A 19,601-nucleotide genomic window follows, 5' to 3' on the forward strand; every position below is an offset into this window, starting at 1 on the left:
ACACAGAAATTTAAAAAAATCTGTATTGAGGTCCTAATGTGTACGGTAGCCTTCACTAACATGTAAGTTACTAAAGATGGTTGTATATTTGCAAGGATTTTTATATGTGGTGTTGTGTCTTACGCACGAGGTACATGTGGAAATTTGACAGGCAGTGTTCATCCATAAAAATGACACAGGTATTTCAAATTTAGTAGGGCAACCCTTAGCATACATTGTCGAATAGCTGGTCTATCTCTGACACGTTGCGAGCTTACCTAAGTGCAAGTGCTGGATGATTGTTTTAGGAGTACTATAGGGAGTATGATGTAACCAATGACTAGGTATGTGTAACCCTATCCATTTACACATTCATAAAAGTAACATTTTCTTGCCCTATTGGCTTATAGAAAATCTAACTTGAATTCGTAGGCTGCTTTCATTTCTAGGCTTTCTCAATTTCTTCTCATTACCTGGATACAATATAAGTATACATCTAAATTGTGCATGGCCACTGTAGGTCTTGGAGTGCTAGATCACGCAAGAACTTCATGATATCAACATAAATAAGTCTACATGCATTGAATTTAAATGGAACTCTTTCAATAAGTGGTAATCCCCAAAATATGGCACAGATCCAACCCTCTTGCACCTATGGCAGCGACCACTGATCTAAGTAAGGAACTTTTTAAAGTTCGGAATGATCACCGTTGAACAGAGAACCTAATTAATTAAATTGTAAACAAAATATGTAAACAACAATGGTTCATTTCGGTATTAATACAATAAATAGGACCACATTCCATAACTGGTGCAACAACCAGGCAAACCATAACTTGCACAACAAATGCAATGCACATGACCTAACTCTTCACGAAACAGATATAATAAAAAATCTTGAAATTATCCTTACCACACTGTCGGAGACAACTAAGGGGCATATTTAAGAGCCCCTTGTGCCATAATATCGCCACATTAGCATCATTTCTTTAACGCTAATGTGGCAATGTTATGGCAAAAACGCTGCACCAGGTTTACAAAGTGGCGCAATGCATCTATTGCGCCACTTTGTAACCCCTTGAGCCACATCATACCTACGCCAGGCATAATGTATACAAAGGGGACGTTCCCCCATTGGGGGGGGGGGGGGGGGGGCAGAAAAAATGGTGCAAAGAAATTGAAAGGATTTCTTTGCGTAATTCTTTGGGGGTATTTTTAATGTCTGCTCAGAGCAGGTGTAAAAAGGGGACACACCATTGGTTACAATGGCCCCTATGTACTTTTCAGGGTTAGCGCCCAAATTTCGGCGCTAACCCTAAACAGTACATCAATAGCGTCGAAAATTCTGATGCCACTGCCCCCTACCCTGCGCCATGGTGCACAGTATTTTAAATATGGTGAACACATGGTGGCAGTAGTGCGGCGCTAAGGGGCACAAGAAAAGTGGTTCTGCACTGGGTGTAGCACCACTTTTCTTAAATCTGCCCCCAAGAATGTAGTATTATTAACTGATTTGATTATGTGATGTAATTTAGTGACATTTTCCTTTTATATGTTATTTATTGATATAATTTCTGTGAGGTCATAAGCATTGTATTTATTGTGTGAGATATGGTTTGCATGGCTGTTCTGCGTGTAACCATGATTTACGAATTTCAGTGGTTTTTCGAATTTAATTTGGAACCATAAGTGGACTAGACCTGCGTTTTTTAGGTGAATTTCAGAGTTATTTTTAAACATACATTTAGATAGTATAAAAATGGCAACCATAACTTCACTTTTAGCATTTTCCAGTTACTTTCTTTGTTCTGTTATCTTATCCAATAGTTCTATGTGCCCCACACCTAGCAAGGGCCAGCCCCATTGTGCACTGCCTATGACTCTGTTCTGCATGTACTGGATGCATGGTCTGGCCTCTGGCCTGGTCCTGCACCCAACCAACCAACAAAACAGTCCACTCCGTGCACTGCTCCGGCTATTTGCACCAGAGGTTGGCAGCAGGGCCTAGCCTTCAGTCAAGCACCCGACCCTCCTTTGCTGGTCTAACCTCCACTACGTAGGCCTTCCGCTTTGTGTAGAATGGTTGGTTTCAGGCTAAGACGTTTACACAAACTAGGGCAGGCAGCCAACTCTGCTGTTCATGACCTGCACAATTGCAGCTAGCTGCAGGGTATGGTCTGCGGCAAGACTCTTCTTTCTTTTGAATATTGTTTTTTATTTGATCTACAGATTCAAAATGGTATTCGCGGATCAAGGGCAATCTTTCCTACCCACATGCTTCTAACCCCTGCATGTACCATCTGCCACTGCCAGATTGCGGCTCAGTATTTTGCCAAGTCCCTGAGCCCACCCTCGATAGGCAGCCAAGTTAGGTTGTGCATTACCAAAAGTCACTGAAATGGAGGCAACTGCAGGGACTGGTCTCATGAAGGGCCCTGCACCTAACCCACAGTGTGCAGCTGAACCCCCAAACCTGGCACACAGCTTGGCCAGGCTCTGATCCCCACCCTCCCTCCACTGGCAGTCAACACCATTGACCATGCCCTGTGCAAATTACGGTTGGCTTATGGTTCTTGTCTACAACCATCCTTCTTCCCTTTTTTAAGATGTTCTTTAGGATACATGGATCCAAAACGGGAACTGCAGTTTCAGGGCAAGCTTCCCTGCCTTGGCGCTCTCACCTTTTGGGACCTCTCAAATGTTTTTCAGGGCCCGAGTCCAGGAGACCTGCAATGGCTGCTAAAGCATTTCTCTGATATCACTCTCAACATTTGACTTAAGTACAGTGAACATTTTCACCGCAATGTGTCTGACTTTGGGATGCAAGTTTTAATTCTACAAATTTTTTCACATGATCCTAGAGTTAATTAAACTCTTCTGAGACCCTGTGCTAATCTATCCAAGATATTTTGCTCATGCTTCAAATTTTACGTTCTGATGAACACTTGGAACCAACAGATTGAAACACTGTCAACGTCATAATTGATTAAAATTTTGTATTGTTTCACTGTGCTAGAAGTTGAGCACTAAGGCCCATATTTATACTTGTTTATCCCCGCAATTGCGGCGCTTTTTGACGCAAACGCGGCACAAACTTACAAAATACAATCGTATTTTGTAAGTTTGTGCCGCTTTTGTGTCAAAAAATTGTGCAAATGCGGTGCTAAAAATGTATAAATATGGGCCTAAGTACTCAAATACATTTATGTTATGTTTGTTTTTGGTACAATGTGAAACAAAGCAAAATATATTTTTTAAAATGTTTTAAATGTAATTCAAACTATTTCATTCTTAGATCATTTGGATCATTGGTTCTACTCTGATAATTAATAGGTGACATGTATCATATGAAATGAATGTACAATTCTCCTATTTACACCACAGTCAACCATTGTTGTTTACATATTGTACTCACCCCTGGTTAAAATGTATAGGATAGCTCCGTTTTCTTTAAATACGAATTATTGTTTGGCATTGCGGACAATGTGGTTGAGAAACATTAAATGTTCTCATCTGGCATGTGGGATCAGCTTTCTTTGGCTTTGTAGTGCATGTATTTGTGAAGCTATAGGAATAATCTTGAAAAATAAATAATACACATCAACTAAAGATATTTCACAGAACACATACAAAAATAAAGGTTTTAGTAGCACAATGAAATTAGGTTCTTACCCTTTAGTTAATTTTGTTGAGTGCTTGGTATAAAACGAATGTATATTGCAATATGGTACTTCTAAGTCATAGCTGATGCCAACTAAGGTGAAATGGATTTGAAAGTGAACATGAAGTCTGAAATTATTTTAACACATGCCTCTTCTAACTGTTTGAAACATGTGTAACCTGAAACATGTCTAACCTGAAAATACCACAGAAAAAATGGACTAAGAACCCAAACTAACAAACAATGCATACTCCTGGCACGTTGATCACATCAAAGTTTGGTCCTACAAAACTGACAGCAATTAATCAGAAGCAAGTATCAAACATATTAATATTAATAGTGTTGAATAACGGTGAACCTTCAATGTAGTTTATGCTAATTGTGTAGATTGCATTTTGTACCATTTCTAATGATCTGTAAAAGGTGGTGCCTGCTGCCTCGTATGCCGAACTCAACACGCTGCTAAGGAGGTTGTCACTTTATAGCTCAGCTCCCATATCTTTCCATATTTGCTTAGACGTGCAAGTAGAAAGCGTGGAGAAAACAGAATGTGGACCACGATGGACAGAGGAGCTAGGTTACATTGTTTGTCTTGCACTGAGACTCCGGAAAGGGGTAGGACTTCCTCTGCGGCACAGCTTATGTTGTTTATCGTTCCTCAATGTCCACACATATATAATTAGGAGGCACAAATGCATTAAATGTCTACAAGTTTCATAAACAGAGCAAGTGCTTCATGAATTTTCATTCTTTTACCTCACGTTTGTTGTATATTGTTTTTCTAGATTTTTCTCACATTATGGTTTTATTACTTTGTGCTGGGGTGCACTTAATTTTAAAACCGGAATTCAGCTTATTCTACTAAGAACGTATTACATCCAGTGGAAGCTGAAAAGTGCTTTGTGACATTGTTGCAAGTCTTTTCTCTTCAATACACGCCGCCCGCACCTGTACATTATTGCCAAGTAGACCAAGGAGAGGCTTAGCTCTTAATGCAAATGCATGCTTCTCTCACAGAGACTTCTCCACCAATCAAAAACTCAGAGATGCGCACACGCCTTCCAACGGGAGCCTGCATTCAGAGATCAACTATTTTACATTGCACAAACAACCTCTTCAACTTTTTGGACATTTGGGTGAAAACTAAAAAACTGGAATGTGAAACAGTAGTACTTTGCACACTTTGAAATTCAGTGACGTGCCATATATGGCCATCTTTCGAGAGATCCACTTTAGAGTGACATCTGCAGAGCCTTTTCCAGAATAGCAATTGGTGCCTGGTATGTGAATTCCACAAACATTTGTATGCCAAAAGAGAACGTTCCCATCATCACTCAGTCCTAAATTCAAACTGTCTTTCAGCATAAGCCTTCATTTTCTATCGCACCAAACATTCCATCCAATTTCCTGAAATTGAGAAGCTCCATTTCCATTTTTCTCAGAGTTCAATATCTCTTCTGTCAGTGACGCAACTCATAGAATGTGGTAAGAGATTACTCATGGATGGAATGTTGTACCTTACCATTTGGCACAAAGCAATAGTCTTTTGTTCCAGTGTTGTTAAAAATAGTCTCTCCGCCTACTTTCTTCATTGAGGAAAGAGGGGTTATATTGACCAGGGTAGATACAGGAATGTCGCGATCCTGGAACACCACTGTATGGATAAAGTCCATTTCGTTCAAGTTCGGCGTTTCTTAACCCAGGCTGTTTGACAGAGAAAAGATAAAACGATTGTCATTAGTTCTGCTTTTTAAAGTCAATATAATTATTGTTATTGCTAATTTTATTACTGTTACTGTACATAATGTCTCCTCTACCAGGAGGTTATCAGAAAAGAGAAACAGATTTAGGGTGTGTGGCTCCTTGACAAGACATTGCTTAATATTTTTTGATTATGACTTTAACATTAATGTAACAACATATTCACATTCACTTAGTTTTATAATGTCGAATACTGCCAAGATAATGAAAAATCTTTTTCTGCAAACTCCCGCCCACTTTTCTTTAAGAATACGTTTTGCCTTTGTATTATTTTACATTTAATTAACTATCACTTTTAAAATGTACATCTACCTTGAATTTGCATTATAAAATCTTCACAGTAAATATCAGTAAAGGATCATTACATTGCAGTTCTTTAAACGAAGTGTATTCAATGTGATACATCTCATTAATGTGGAATACAGACATAAATAAATCTAACTACCACTCTTATAATAAATCTAGTCACAATTGTCCTATAGTGTCCCAAGACAGCAACATCTTTCCTCTTTCCCACATATATATATATATATATATATAAACATATATATATATATATATATATATATTTCCCTGCCACGTCTTCCTACTTTAATCCTCTTAAATCTCTTGATGCACCAAACCTTGTGTTTTGTGTTTACCTCTCCAACTCTTTCCTGCCTCATGCCCTTCCCACAGCACAAACCATTCCCTTTTTTCGTTGTAACCTCACTGTCCAAAGGATTTCCTGAAGCGACGCAACCCACGAGGCATTGTGTGAATCCCTGTCTGCACCAAGAGCTGCTTTTGCTGCACCCTGTTTACTGAGAGATCTTCAAACAAAAATAAAATCCACAAAGACAACATACTAAGGGCCTTATTTAAGGAAAGTGTCTCTTTCCTTGCGCCCCCTAGCGCCACCATGTGTGCACCGTATCTAAGATATTAGCGTTAAAGAAATGACACTAATGTGGTGCAAGGAGGCACTAGGGGCTCTTAAATCTGCCACTAATTGTCTCCAACTAAGACTTTCTCCTCATCACAGAAACTTAGGTAGGAGAGGGTGCCTCTCTTATATCATAAAATGGCCCCTTCCTAAAGAATACCTAACTCTACAAAAAAAAAAATCAGCAAACTGAGAAATCTGTTGGGAGAATAGTGGTGTTTCACATATATACCTTTCCAGCCGTCATTGTCAGAGACCACACAACACTGAAGTATGAGTCTTTAGTGGAGAGTTCTTCATTCGAGCCTTGTGTTGTTCAGCCTATCCAGATTTCTCTGTCTCCCTCCTGCTCAACTAGTGACTACCCCCTAACAACAATGGCTTTCTAGGTGCGCTCCTTAATGCTATTGCTGACATTATTTTTAGCCACCAAAACCTGTACATCTTGGGTCACTTCACCAAATAGTTTTGCTCACCAGAATTATTTATACCACATCTCTCTTCTCTAACATTGAAGATCTTGACCTCCAACAATTAGTCACCTGGCTAATTCACTAAGCAGACCACACTATTCATGCAGCCACAGCCTTAATAGACTAATCTCTTTGCATAAAGCATACTTACTACCAAATGTAATTGTTGTATTATTTTCAGCCTGAGCTCTTCCAGCACTGCCCTCTGCAACAACTTCCTATGAATACTCACAGGTCAGACTACTGAGAAAACTGCATATGTCTATATTTCTGGCAGAGCAGCCTAAAAATCAGCTGTTGTGCTTTGTGATGTTAACCAATTCCAACCAAAGCTCTTGGTGATCATCACCAAACTGATTCCCCTCAAAACCTCATATATTCCCAACGTCATCATTTGAAGGTGGGCTGCATTCACGTGGTTGTGGAATTAGAAAAAACATTATTGGAACCCTTGAAATACAGTGGAGGAAACCACCACTGTATTGTAGGCAAAAAATACAACTACAGAAGCAGTACAGAACCTTAATTAATTTATTCGACCTCATTGATACACCGGGCCTGACTAATGAAGAAATTACTATCGGCAGAAGAACCTACCTTTTTCTGAATACTAACAAACTCATGCTAAATTGCAGCTCATCCCGGTTCCACCCAATGACACAGTTGATCCATTAGACTGCTAATGCGACCTGGAAACGGAAACTTCTGAGTTATGAACTGAAGTTCGTATATCTATAACCCCACAAGGTTCTAATTAGCCTTGTGTTCTGACAGTCATGATCCATTGAAATTATCTGGTACCATAAGATCTCCCAATGGTTGAGGCATTCTCTACTCCACCTATTTAAGGGGCCTTCTGGTTTTCATACAACCGTCTTCGTCCTGAAGATGGTGTCGTGAATGAGTGCACCGTGAGACCGAAACATCAATGCTCTACTCGTCTTACTTTAGAAGTTGTTTGTAATTCATTTACGAACTGTTATGTCATACAGACTTGCAATTTCCTAATATCCAGAAAGTGGACATTTAGTACATTGCCATTTGTCTCCAATATCACAATGTAATTGCATATTACTGTGTAAGAACCGACAATGTTAATGAACTGGAAACAGTGCTCATAAAGAAACCCTTAAAAAATGTATTTTGTGTTATTTATGTGGACTCTAAATGAATTGTATTTATTCTAAATTATATTAAATTGAAGTTAGATGCCAATAATATACATCAATAAACTAGATATAAATCAGTCAATACTCCCACAAATAATATCCCTTGTAGGCACTCTTACCTGTTACAGTTGGCTATAAAAGCAGCACTGACTGAAAGTCACCGTCATGACAGGGTGTCAGCTGACATCAATGAAGTAGGCAATGAGGGAGCAAGAGGCTAGAAAGTGTGCCTCTGGGCTTGGAAGAGTTCACAAACCACTTGGGCAAAACATAATTAAAGCAAAAGATGCTCAGACTAACTAATTATTCGTGAAATGCCAGGCAACACATTGGAAGAATGCCGGATCACACCTGAATTAATTGCAACCAGAGTTGTTAAATGTCAATCTTGCTGCTGAAGGTAGTAAGTCCTGATATTTAATTCCTCCAAAGATGGAGAAACATATAAATGCTGCCAGGCCTCATTAAAGCAGAGATCTGCACATGGTCCAGTCACTAAGGGCCAGATGTATCAAGCTCCCGGTTTGCATTTCTTAAATAGCAAATTTTAAGAGATCGCTATTTAAGAAATGCAAAATGGGATGTATGAAAATTGCGATTCGGTAATAGCGATTTCTTAAAAGTCTCAATAGCTATTACCGAATCACAATTAGGGAATGGTACTCCATTCATCCCTACAGGCATGTAAGCTCATAGAAGGGAATGGTTTTGCATTTCCGAATTTGGGAATTCCTCTTTAGGAATTTGCAAATTAGGTAATGCAAATCCCAGGGTGCTGGGGGCCTGAGGTCCTCTTTGATGCACCCCAAAAAAATATCAGTGTACATGTGAAGCGCACACATACCATGGAGGCATGTGTGCGCTACATGTCATTTTAAAAAATGCATTTTTAATGCATTTTTTTAATTGCACATTGTTACCAGCAAATTGGATTTGGTGGTAATTGCATTTCCTAAATGCCCATTTCGCATTTAGGAAATGCATGATACATGTGCTTTGAAAATGGCAAATAGGAATTCCCTATTTAGAGAATCACAATTTGCGATTCCCTAAATGGAGGTGCAATTTGGAGGAATTGCTATTTTTGCGATTCCTTAAAATTGCACTGCAAATTCCTTTAATAAATCATGAAAGGCGAATTTGCATTCGCAAACGGTGGAATTTACCGATTCACACCGTTTGCGAATGCAAAATCCTTTGATACATCTGGCCCCAAGAAGTTACAAATGAAAGTGCACATTATGCACAGCACTGATAATTGATCAGTGCAGCTCTTAAAAATGTCAAAACTTGTGAAACACCCACATAGAGAATGGATAGTATGATGACTATGTGCTCACATTCTAAATCTCTTCAAAGAGGCTCGCGGAAGTGTGCCTGGCTTGAGCACAGTCACTTCTGGGGTGTCTGGGTGGCGAATAGGTCTATAACTGTACAAGTAACACTCATCAGTGTACAGGAAACTAAGGAATCAGTGCACAGTATAGAAGTAACTAATGACCCTACATGTCTATTTTGCTTCCTTTTCACAACTAATCACCCTAGAAATTGTTGTGTTTCATATTGAATCTATTGATACATTGATTTAAGTCTACAACTATGCACACAATTTACTCCACAAACATTATCAGTAGGATCAGCATGATATTGCTACATTGTGGAACAGAAGTTTATTTTCCCAAGTGAAAGACTGAAAGATGGTCATTGAACAATTTCCCTGGTGTTTGGTAGGTCGACCAGATGTCCCACATTTGCTAAAATTGTCCCTGTTTTGGATATGTGTAAAACATGACCAGTGCTTAATTTGTTCTGGTGCTTCCGGACAGACCTCTCAGGCACTTATTTTAGGACACCACGACCCGTTCTGTCCCTCCAGTGGCCTGTGGTCCCTGGGACCATGCAACAGTTTTCTTGAGTCAAAGCAGGCTGTCTATCCCTAACGCCTACAACGTGTTTCACTCAACATGACCTACATAGTACTTTACTCTGCTTTCCTCCCACCGGTGGAATGGCTTAGCTGGGGCAAAGACGGGTACATACCTTGGCAGTACTGCAAGTGTGGGGAGACTGATGGTGACAGGTCAATGGCAGTGGTGCTAGGCCCTGTGCCTGTGTTTAGTAAAGGCCCACATCCCCAGTAATATTTGCTGCCCATCCTACCAGCCTCTATCACCGTCGCAGTCAGGCTTCAAGCCCTACCTCACAGATGTTAAAGAACTGCAAGACTACCTATTTATCTGCAGTTGTTAGGTGCAACCAACTGCAGAACACTGAGAGCACGAGGGCCTGGAAGAGCAGTCCTACTCGGCCAGCACCTTTTTCTTCATACCTGGATCCAGGACTGGATTCAAATTCCATGGCAGAACAACAAAATAATGGTGCCAGGCCCCTCAGGTCGACAGGTAATGATAACTACTGGGGGTACCTCACATAATTTTAGTATTCTGTAGCACTTGTTCACCAGGGCTGGCCTCATACTGCTGATATAGGTGAAGGGCTGACTAGCAGCAGCCCCTCTGCACTTGAAGCCAGAGTGGGGCCAGGCAGTGGAAATACCAACATCTACCAACTGCAGATACTGGGCTACCCCTGCGCAGGCTGACAATTTCCCATGCTTCTTAACTAAGCACCTGGTGAAGTGCTCTGTAGGAGATCAATCATTGAGTGTGCTTCCAGCCACCAGCCCCAAGCCAGGAGCCACATTACAGTGTCACTTATGTATCAATGTGTGTTTATGGTGTGAAAGAGAAGTATCCTTTTGCAGCGCTACCTGCAAAGAAAGAAATCCTTTAAAGGGCTACGTATGAAGAAAAAAATGTAGAGAGGGTTGGGAGTACCTCTGCTCCAAATTAGGGCTACTATGTAGGATATGTTACCAGCAAACCCCATGTTTGGGTGTCTGCTGTGGGGAAGTACCACTGGAATCAAGACGCAGGGGGTGGTGGTTACAACTGTTCCATGCTGTCACGTTTCCAAAATGCCAATGGTTAGCGTTGACTACATAGTACAGTTGGAGGGAGGCTACTTAAGCTTCTCTGCCCCTTACTCCCTTAACAGTTATGAGTTCTTTCCATGGTGGTCATCACTCGCAATCTGACTGATCCGCTACAAATGATGAAAGGCCATAGATAACACAAGATGTTTATTCAAACAGGTGCCTTTATCCAAAGTAAATGCTTTTGTACAAATTAAATGCCAGTTTTTGTAGGGGTTTCATTAGTCAGATTGCAAACACGGGCCTTCTTGCAAAGGACGCAAACCACAGAGAGTGCAGGAAGCAAGGGGCGGAGCAGTTTTGCAGCCTTCATCCTTCTTCAACGTGTGTCCTATAACATGGGATCAAAGGGATTCAAAGCATTAGGAAACTAGTCTGAGCCTGAGGCAACACACTGGAGAGCTGGTTACCACCACCCCCTATTACTGTATCCGTGGCCCTTCCCCCCAACAGACACTTACACCCAGCATGTGTTTGGTAGAGTCCTCTTTTGTGCAATATCATGCCTGATTATCCTCTCTTCTAGACAAGGCAATCAGGCCCTCATGAAAATTTAGAAAGGCAGGCTTTCTCAAAATGGACACATTTTCAGTTTTTATATCTCAGGATTCCAAAATAGGTAGCACCATGAGGTAATTTGCTTATGACTTATAGTACATAGGTTTAAAGAACATAACTTAAATGAAGATCACACAATGGGGATTAATTTACCTGATGCATTTGGCAGTACCTGACAGCTTTGTGGCGTGCGGATATGCAGATGAGACGGGCAACCTGAGGAGTATATTCGTCACAATGGACCGAAGTGTGCCTTTGTTAAGACCAACGTGCTGGATTAGCAGAAGTGGAACAACACTACAAATGAATGGGCTGCATGTTTAGGTTTCTAGGGGTGCTCGTCAACCACCATTTCGCATGCCGGGTGCAGCTGGTTTTGTCGGTGGCGGGGGAAGTGCTGGGGAGCCATCAGCTATCTTCTTGTCAGAGCACTTGTTCAGCTCCTTCCCCTCCTTCACCTAGTCCCTCTTGACGTCAGTCTCCTGCTCAGCTATTCCAACAGGCTGGCTACACACAGCACATCCACTTGTTTGACGCCCAGGCCCAGAGGAAATCTTTACACTCATGCTGGGGGTTGTACGCCTTAGAGCTGGGAGGAAGAGCCGAGCCAGGCCCGAGCCAGTGGTCTGACAAGGCTCTAACAGCCTGTGCACGACCCGAGCCCTTAACATTTTTGTCATGTAAATTTTACAACAACTTGATTTTAGAACTATGAAAAAGGCCGTCTCTTCAAAGTAAAAAAAAAGTATGTATCTTTCTCATGCATGACTGTTTCACCTTACTAGATCAAATTCTCACTGCACTGAGAGACATTGATAGTTTTTAAACGTAAACTCAGCCAGGGGACAATGCCAATACTGAAATAAAAGAGAAGTATATTGTCAAGTGTACCATATCTGTGGCTACTTTCTTAATAAAGATGGAGCAGCAGTATAGTCTATTAAATAAAACACGAGAAGGGATGTTATACAACAAACATCCTCTTACCTGATTAAAAACGGAGGCTTGGAGAGATCAAATAGTCACCTAGGATCACACAAACAACCAGGGAAACCAAGACTGATCTGGGTTTTCTAGTTTCACATTGAATTTTTAAGGGCTATCGTTCTCCTGTTCTATAGCAAAGATTACTGCTTTGTCTTTCATTCTTGGCGCTTGAGGTTAGAGCATGTGCAGCAGGCATAAGCCACATGAAAGCTTGACTTGTTTGGGTTGAAGGGTTCAAGAGTACCTCGAGCTGAGTAATGCCAGGCATTTGGCTTGAGCCTGGCTCAAGCTTTCAGTAGCTTGCACACCTATAGTAACCTACCATTCACATGGGCACTCAATGGACATTACAGTTAGAGAGTGAAACGCTTCTACTCTTTTGACCCTGAATGGACTCTGTGGGACATGTACTGTGGTGATTAGAAGGCTGTTCACTGTAATATCTCATAAGTGACCTTTCAGAGCCTACAGATTTTGGGTGAATTTAAGTGAAAATTGTACCACACTGTGAATTGTTTGCGTCCTACCAAACTTACCTTAGGGTTGGTGGTATAGAGTGTTTCCCAAGCCAGGAGCATACAAATAGATTACACCACACATGGGGGCCGGGGTCGAACATGTCTTTGTTCTCCAACATCCATTCACACACACCATTACGTCATATTTCCAAGAACCACACCCTGACATCTTGTTCAGGGTCTGCCCAGAACCACAAGGGTTTAGTGCACATAGCATCAATATGCTTGAGGTGGGATTGCTTGGTCTGCTCCCTCCAATCTGGCATTGCATGGTGCCCGTGTAGATCTCAGTTTGATTCAGTGGTGGAAGTGGGCAGCGTGGAGGAAGAAGTGGGTGGTGCAAGTGGAGCATCTGGGTGGCAGCCTGGGAGATAAATGTTGGATACCAGCACTTATCTGTTTAAAAAACATAAGCACTGTTCATATGCCTTTTTTAGTGAGAGCAGAGGAAATATATTTAGTAGTCACTTTTCCACAGATACTGCTCTTTCACGGCCAACATTGGCCCTGCGTGTCTTAGGAATACAACGGTCAGATGCCCTGTTATGAACCAGCGAGGGTCAGTGAGATCAATGTAACTTCGTTAGTAATCAATTTAAGCAACGCAGATGACTGTCTACTTGTCAGATTTACTACTTTTAGATGTTGAAGAATGCTCTAATGTCAAATGTTCTGTAACCACCTTTACAGTGTAGTCTTGTTTCTATTTCTATAACATATCTCAGTTCTTGCTTTTGAAAACCTGGTCATCTTGTCTATTATACGCAGGAGAAGATGTACATCCATCGCTGCCCTCTGCATTTGTATGAGCGTGCTCAAATGAATGAGCGCAAAAGAGTAAAAGTTTATGTGAGAAACCGAAAATGAGAAGGAAGGTGTGTGACAAACAGAAGGCATGGGAAGGAGGAGATTAGGTTGTGTGAGTGAGGAGGGAGCAAAACTGTGTCTGAAAGAAAGGTAAGTCAAGAGAGGGTAAGGGATCCAAATGAGTGTGAAAGAGAGGGGGGGTGCAGCAGAAGAACATTTTAGTAAGACAGAAATGTGTCAAAAAGAATGTTAAAGAGTGGACAGGAGTGAGCAAAAGGAGGATGCAGGAGGGAAATGGAGATAGGTGTAAAAATGTGAGGCTACAGGTGTGGAAAGAAGTTGGTAAGTTTAAAAGGACGGTAAGGTGAGCAAGACGTTCCGTGGAGGAAAGTGACAAGGGAGGGAGTGTGCAGGGATTCAGGATGGAGAGAGATGAGGAGGATGAGAAAGTACAGGGTGTGAACAGCAGAGGAAGGTGGATGAGTGATAGATAAAGGTTCAAGAGAGAAGTGCAGTTAGAGATCTGAGAGAAGGCAGTGCAGGTTCTTGGGTAAAAGAATACTAGGTAGATGACAAGGGTGTATATCGGGGAGGGAATGCACTATTGTCCCATCAGACAACACGTTAACATCACTCCTAGAGAAGGAGGTACAAAATGTGTGCTTTAACCTTGGTGAGGTCAACAACTTTTTTTGAGAAGTCGTATGGTGAGAAAGAGGAGGGGAAATGAGAGGCGAGTGATAGAGAGGCAGGTGTCACAGGCGGGCATGACAGAGAGTAAGAGATGAGGGTGAAAAGAGACAAAGGGTGACAGAAGAAAAAGGAGAAAGGAGGTGGATATGAAACACATGAACTTTAGAAGAGAGATAAATATAAGTAAAGGGGAAGAAGAGTGAGAGAGGAAAGGAGAGACAGAGAGACTCAGAGAATGATACTGAAAGAGGTTAAGTGACACAGGTTAAAGGAAACCAGAAAGGTTAAAAAAAAATTAGAGGGCGGAGGCCTGCACATTTTAGTATTTGCCCATTTAAACATGTGTCTAGATATGCCATTCTGGACGGAGGACTCCCCATTTGATCATTGTCGCTCCCTGAGCAGAGGGGCTCCCTGTCCTTACATGTCAAGGGCTTCAGCGTGCCAGATGAAAGGTTTCTTGACAACTGATTGTACTACTAAATATTCACATCAACAATATTGTGAAATACTAATAACAAGGACAGAACATACAGGGACAATATATGGAAAGGTTACTGGATATTAGGAAGTATAAAATTGCTACTTCTAACTCTATATCTACCTATCTTGAAGATATGCGTACCACGGAGGTACATATATGTGGAGTTAGGTATAGAAAATCTAAACTTACCTGTGGATAGTTTATTTCTATATTCTGTACCATCGATGCCGTTGTTCCAATATTAATGACAAATGTGTATGCATCTCAATACCGGAATAACAAGGATTTCTGAATTTTGTTGCATGCCATGTTTGACGTGCATTGGTTTGGCAGAGCTGTAATTGAAGGTTCAATGCTGTGAGCCGACATCATCAAAGGTAAGGTTGAGGCAGATTGGTAGAGATGTCTGGTGTGCTCAGTACTGACATGCTAGATCAAGGGAGTACCTTAGCGAATATAACTCTTGTTCTGATCTTCAACATATATGGCTATGACAAAACTGAAGCATTTACAGGCCTCTCGTGATGTACTCCTATTAGGCAAAGAGGTTCACCAGCCTTGATATGTATAATACACTGCCATCCCATGCATGAGACACCTTAACCACCTGCATTCAGACTGTAAACGTGTTATGTTTTTCCAGTAAAATACCCACTGAGCTCTCCTAATGCACCTCTCTATGCATTAGCATCCCAGGACAGACACACCCACAGAGCTCTCACGTAACCCTTTGATTAGGGTTGCACCATGTACTGATATTCCAATACTGAGATGTTTACAGACCACTCATACTACAAGTATAAAAATAACATCACCACGCACTAATTGCATTCTATTGACATATTCACAGCACTATGGTGATTCACCACCATTCCAATCTGCACTATGAATCACTATTCCAGCCCCTGAGACATCCACAGTCTTCACAATGTCCCTCTATTTTCACTTCCAAAGTTCACTGCAGACAACCAACTGATAAGTCATTCTTCCAGTACAGTCATTAAAAATATAAGCAAGAACAGAACACACAAGCAGACACAAGCCATATCTTCATACCATCTGACCTGGAACCCCAATCCATATCCCAAAACAAACCCTTAATGTGACCTGCTACAATATAATACTGGCATACGTCTGTAAGGAAGTGCCTCTTACAACATGGTTAGCCCCCCCTGCACTTTTTTGCCAGGAACGTGACGTGGTTACAAACTGTAAGTACCATAGGCCCTGCTAAATAGGTTACCAGGGCCAGATCTCAGGGCCAGATCTCTTTCCCCAAATATGTACTGTGATTGGCAATTTCAACCCATGTAAGTGCCTAGTAAATTGTACTCCTGGTACCTAGTGCACGGGTACTGAAAAGGGCCCCCAAGAGCTGCAGCACCACTTGTGCCACTCTGAGAGCCCCACACTAGTCATATGCAGACTGCCATTGAAGGTTGCATGACAAGGTGTTCCCAAAATTGCAAACTCGACATGGCACTCAGTCTAAGTGCCGTGCTCCCTAGTACTGCATGCAATATATATGTCATGCCCGTAGCAGGCCTTACAGCCCTAAGGCAGGGTGCACAAAATTACATGTGAGGGCATATGTGCATGGGCAAATATGCCCCTACTGTGTCTGTCAATTCTTAGACATAGTAAGTGCAGTGCAGCCTTTCATGGACAGAAGTGTCACACCTTCTCCCCAGGAAGGCACCATGCTCAGATGGGAACCTTCAAAGGCTACACTGCCTTTGAAATCCAACCCCAGCCTTTGCTGCCACTAGCAGAAGGCAATTACCCCCCCCCCCCCGGTTCAGCCCCCACTGCCGGAGTGGCCACCCTCAGCCAGCACTATCCCTAAGGTGCGGCAGACCAGGTAACCCTCAATTTAATTTTCCTCCCTCTTAGATAGAAGGAAAAATAACCAATTAGGGTCAGGGTTGTGTCCCCCTTCAAAAGTAGGTGATCACATAGTGGGTGTAGACACCCTAAGGTATTTAGCCCATTGGCTACTACCATGTACTCCTCCTAATGCCTCCTAAATACAGTATCTAACAGCATCCTCTGACCAGAAGTTTAGATCCCTGTTGACCTAAGAAGAGCGTGACACCATAGAAGTCGCACCAGCAGAGAAGGCTGAAGACACAAACTGATTTGGCCCGAGCCCTACCATCCTGTCTGCATTCCTCAAAGAACCTGCACCCAAAAGACTATTTGTCCTGCATCCCAGAGACCTCCAAAGCCTTGGGAGGACTGCCTGCCTTCAATAAAGACTAAGATCTCCCCTGGACAGCGAACCTGTCCAAAAGAAACCAACTTCAAAGAAAAAGATTCTGCCTGAGGAACCGCAAAACAGACTCTGGACCAACCTCTGCACCCGACGCCCACAACCCGAGTTTACGTGGTCCACCAGTCCTGTAAAAGTTCCCCAGCACTTTTGAGCAAGAGTCCACTGTGGACTGACCCCTGCCGGACTGCACAGCGACACCTGCATCCTCTGACGCAACCTGTCCAGTAAGCTGTTTCCAACGCCAAAGACACCCCTGCACCCAGAACCACTGGGCCTTGGAGGGCTGGACTGATGGTGTCCCTATGACCCCTGTCATCTCAACTTACCTGGGCAGCTGTGGCTGTCTTCACCCAGCCTCCTGGCCAGAGCCTGCATCCTATTTCTGAAACCGATCTCCTCCACTGGATAGCAATGGGCACCTGATGCTGTGCTGGCACACTGCACCCGCCCGCCCCTGTGCCACTGGGGGTGTAAGTTTGGTGCTGCCTTGTGGCCCCTGTTTTACTTACCAGAAAGTCCAGGAGATCGACCCCTAGCCCTGCTCTACTCAACTGGGAGCAGCGCATCTTCGGTTACCCCCTGTCTTTATTGGTTAACATTGGTGCCTGATGCTGTGTTGGCACTCTGCACCCAGCCACCCTTGTGTTGCCAAGGGTGTACGTTTGGTGATGCCTTGTGTCCCCCCCCCCCGGTGCTCACTTCAACCCCTGGATACCAACCTCTGATGCCACTTTTACTCACCTGTGAGCAGTGCATCCTCGTTCACCCCCAGTCTCTATTGGTTAACATTGGGCACCTGACTCCGAATTTGACCTCTGCACCCGGATGCCCCCTGTGCTGCCAGGGGTGCCCTCTTGGTGCTGATTTAAACCTTCCTTGGTGTTGACCTAAAACCCTGAAGACTAGATCTGTAAGTCGTGTACTTACCTGCAAAACCGCATTCTTATTTTCCTCCAATAGGTTAACACTGAAGACTCTGAAAATTGCACTGTTGATTTTTTAAAGTATTTTTAATTTAAAAACTGCTTACCTTGTAACGAAGTTCTTGGTCTGAAAAATTATATAAAAGTATATGTTATTTTGGGAAATTGGACTTGAGTTATTCTTGTGAGTGTGTGTCTTCATTTACTGAAACTGTGAGTACAACAAATGCTTAGCACGACTTCTAGATAAGCTTAACCTCTCGCCAACACTACCACAAAAAAATAGAGCACTGGATTGTCTATTTTTGCCTCTGGATACCAAGGTGGGGTTACCTGGACTCTCATCACAGATCACATAATTTTGTTTAATATATAGAGAGCCGCCTCCTACAACGTCGCATTACTGAATACACTAACTATGCAAAACACACTATTAATCTACAAATCTAGCTCTCAAATCAGAACTTTGCCGCCCAAAGCATTGTCCCTTTCTGTAAAACTAGAGAGAGGGATAACTGTGGAGCCTGAATTGTACACTGTCTTGGATCCTTGATAGACCTGCCCTGGAATTCCTGGACCAGCCACAGGATCCGCAGAGACTTAAAAATTGGCAAGGCCCTAAGGCCAACACCTGTTGCTCAAGTGTGTGCAGGGGATGGCAGCATGTGGCAGGTCTGCTACAGAAGGCCAGGCCCTGGGGCAAACCCTTGGTGCTGAAGGCCATAGGTACTGGAGTTATAGGGGCTGTAGGGGCTGGCACACCAAATCCAATACCTATAACCTCACAATAACTATGCCAATAATTAACAACACCTAAAAGCACAAAGTCATTAAATAAAAATACATACTCAAACCAATAAATAATACAACATTCATAGTCATCTCTTTCATTGTATTAAGGGCAATGTTATATGTGTGAACATCTTTATGATTTTTTTTTTACATTTGTCACTACACATGTCACATCACGGATGAGGTTAAGAGCATTACATGGTTATGGTTTGTATGGCTGTTGTGTGAGTTACGGATTGCATAGCTATATAACTGGCAAATTTCATAGTTTTTCAGTTTTAATTTGTTACAATAACTCCACTTTAACTGTTACAAGTATAACACCAACCTGTATTTTTTAAGTGAATTTCTATGTTCTTTTAAACATCTATTAAGGTGTTCTAACCGTAACTTAACTTTAACCTTTCTGTTTTAGTGAGCTACACAAACCATAACTCATGCAGCCCTGCCATGCAGTGCATCACCAATGACATCACAAATGACACCAAGATGACATCACATTGATATCTCAAATGATATCATTGATGACATCACTGACGAGATCAAATAGGCCATCACAAGTTTAAGCTGCGGAAGAAAGTCCAGTCTCAATTATATTTCC

General features: G+C 42.2%; 1 protein-coding gene across 1 annotated transcript in view; it reads right to left on the bottom strand.

The window, feature by feature from the left end:
* Positions 1–2,199: 2,199 nt before the first annotated feature.
* HEG1 (heart development protein with EGF like domains 1) overlaps positions 2,200–19,601 on the bottom strand; it is a 215,594-nt gene continuing 198,192 nt past the window's right edge. Inside the window, exon 13 of the mRNA XM_069224283.1 lies at positions 2,200–5,344. Within this exon, the coding sequence (XP_069080384.1) occupies positions 5,201–5,344 (144 nt within the window). The 3' untranslated portion in view covers positions 2,200–5,200. The remainder of the gene's footprint in view (positions 5,345–19,601) is intronic.

This window comes from Pleurodeles waltl, chromosome 3_1 (assembly GCF_031143425.1).
Source record: "Pleurodeles waltl isolate 20211129_DDA chromosome 3_1, aPleWal1.hap1.20221129, whole genome shotgun sequence".
Lineage (NCBI taxonomy): Eukaryota > Metazoa > Chordata > Amphibia > Caudata > Salamandridae > Pleurodeles > Pleurodeles waltl.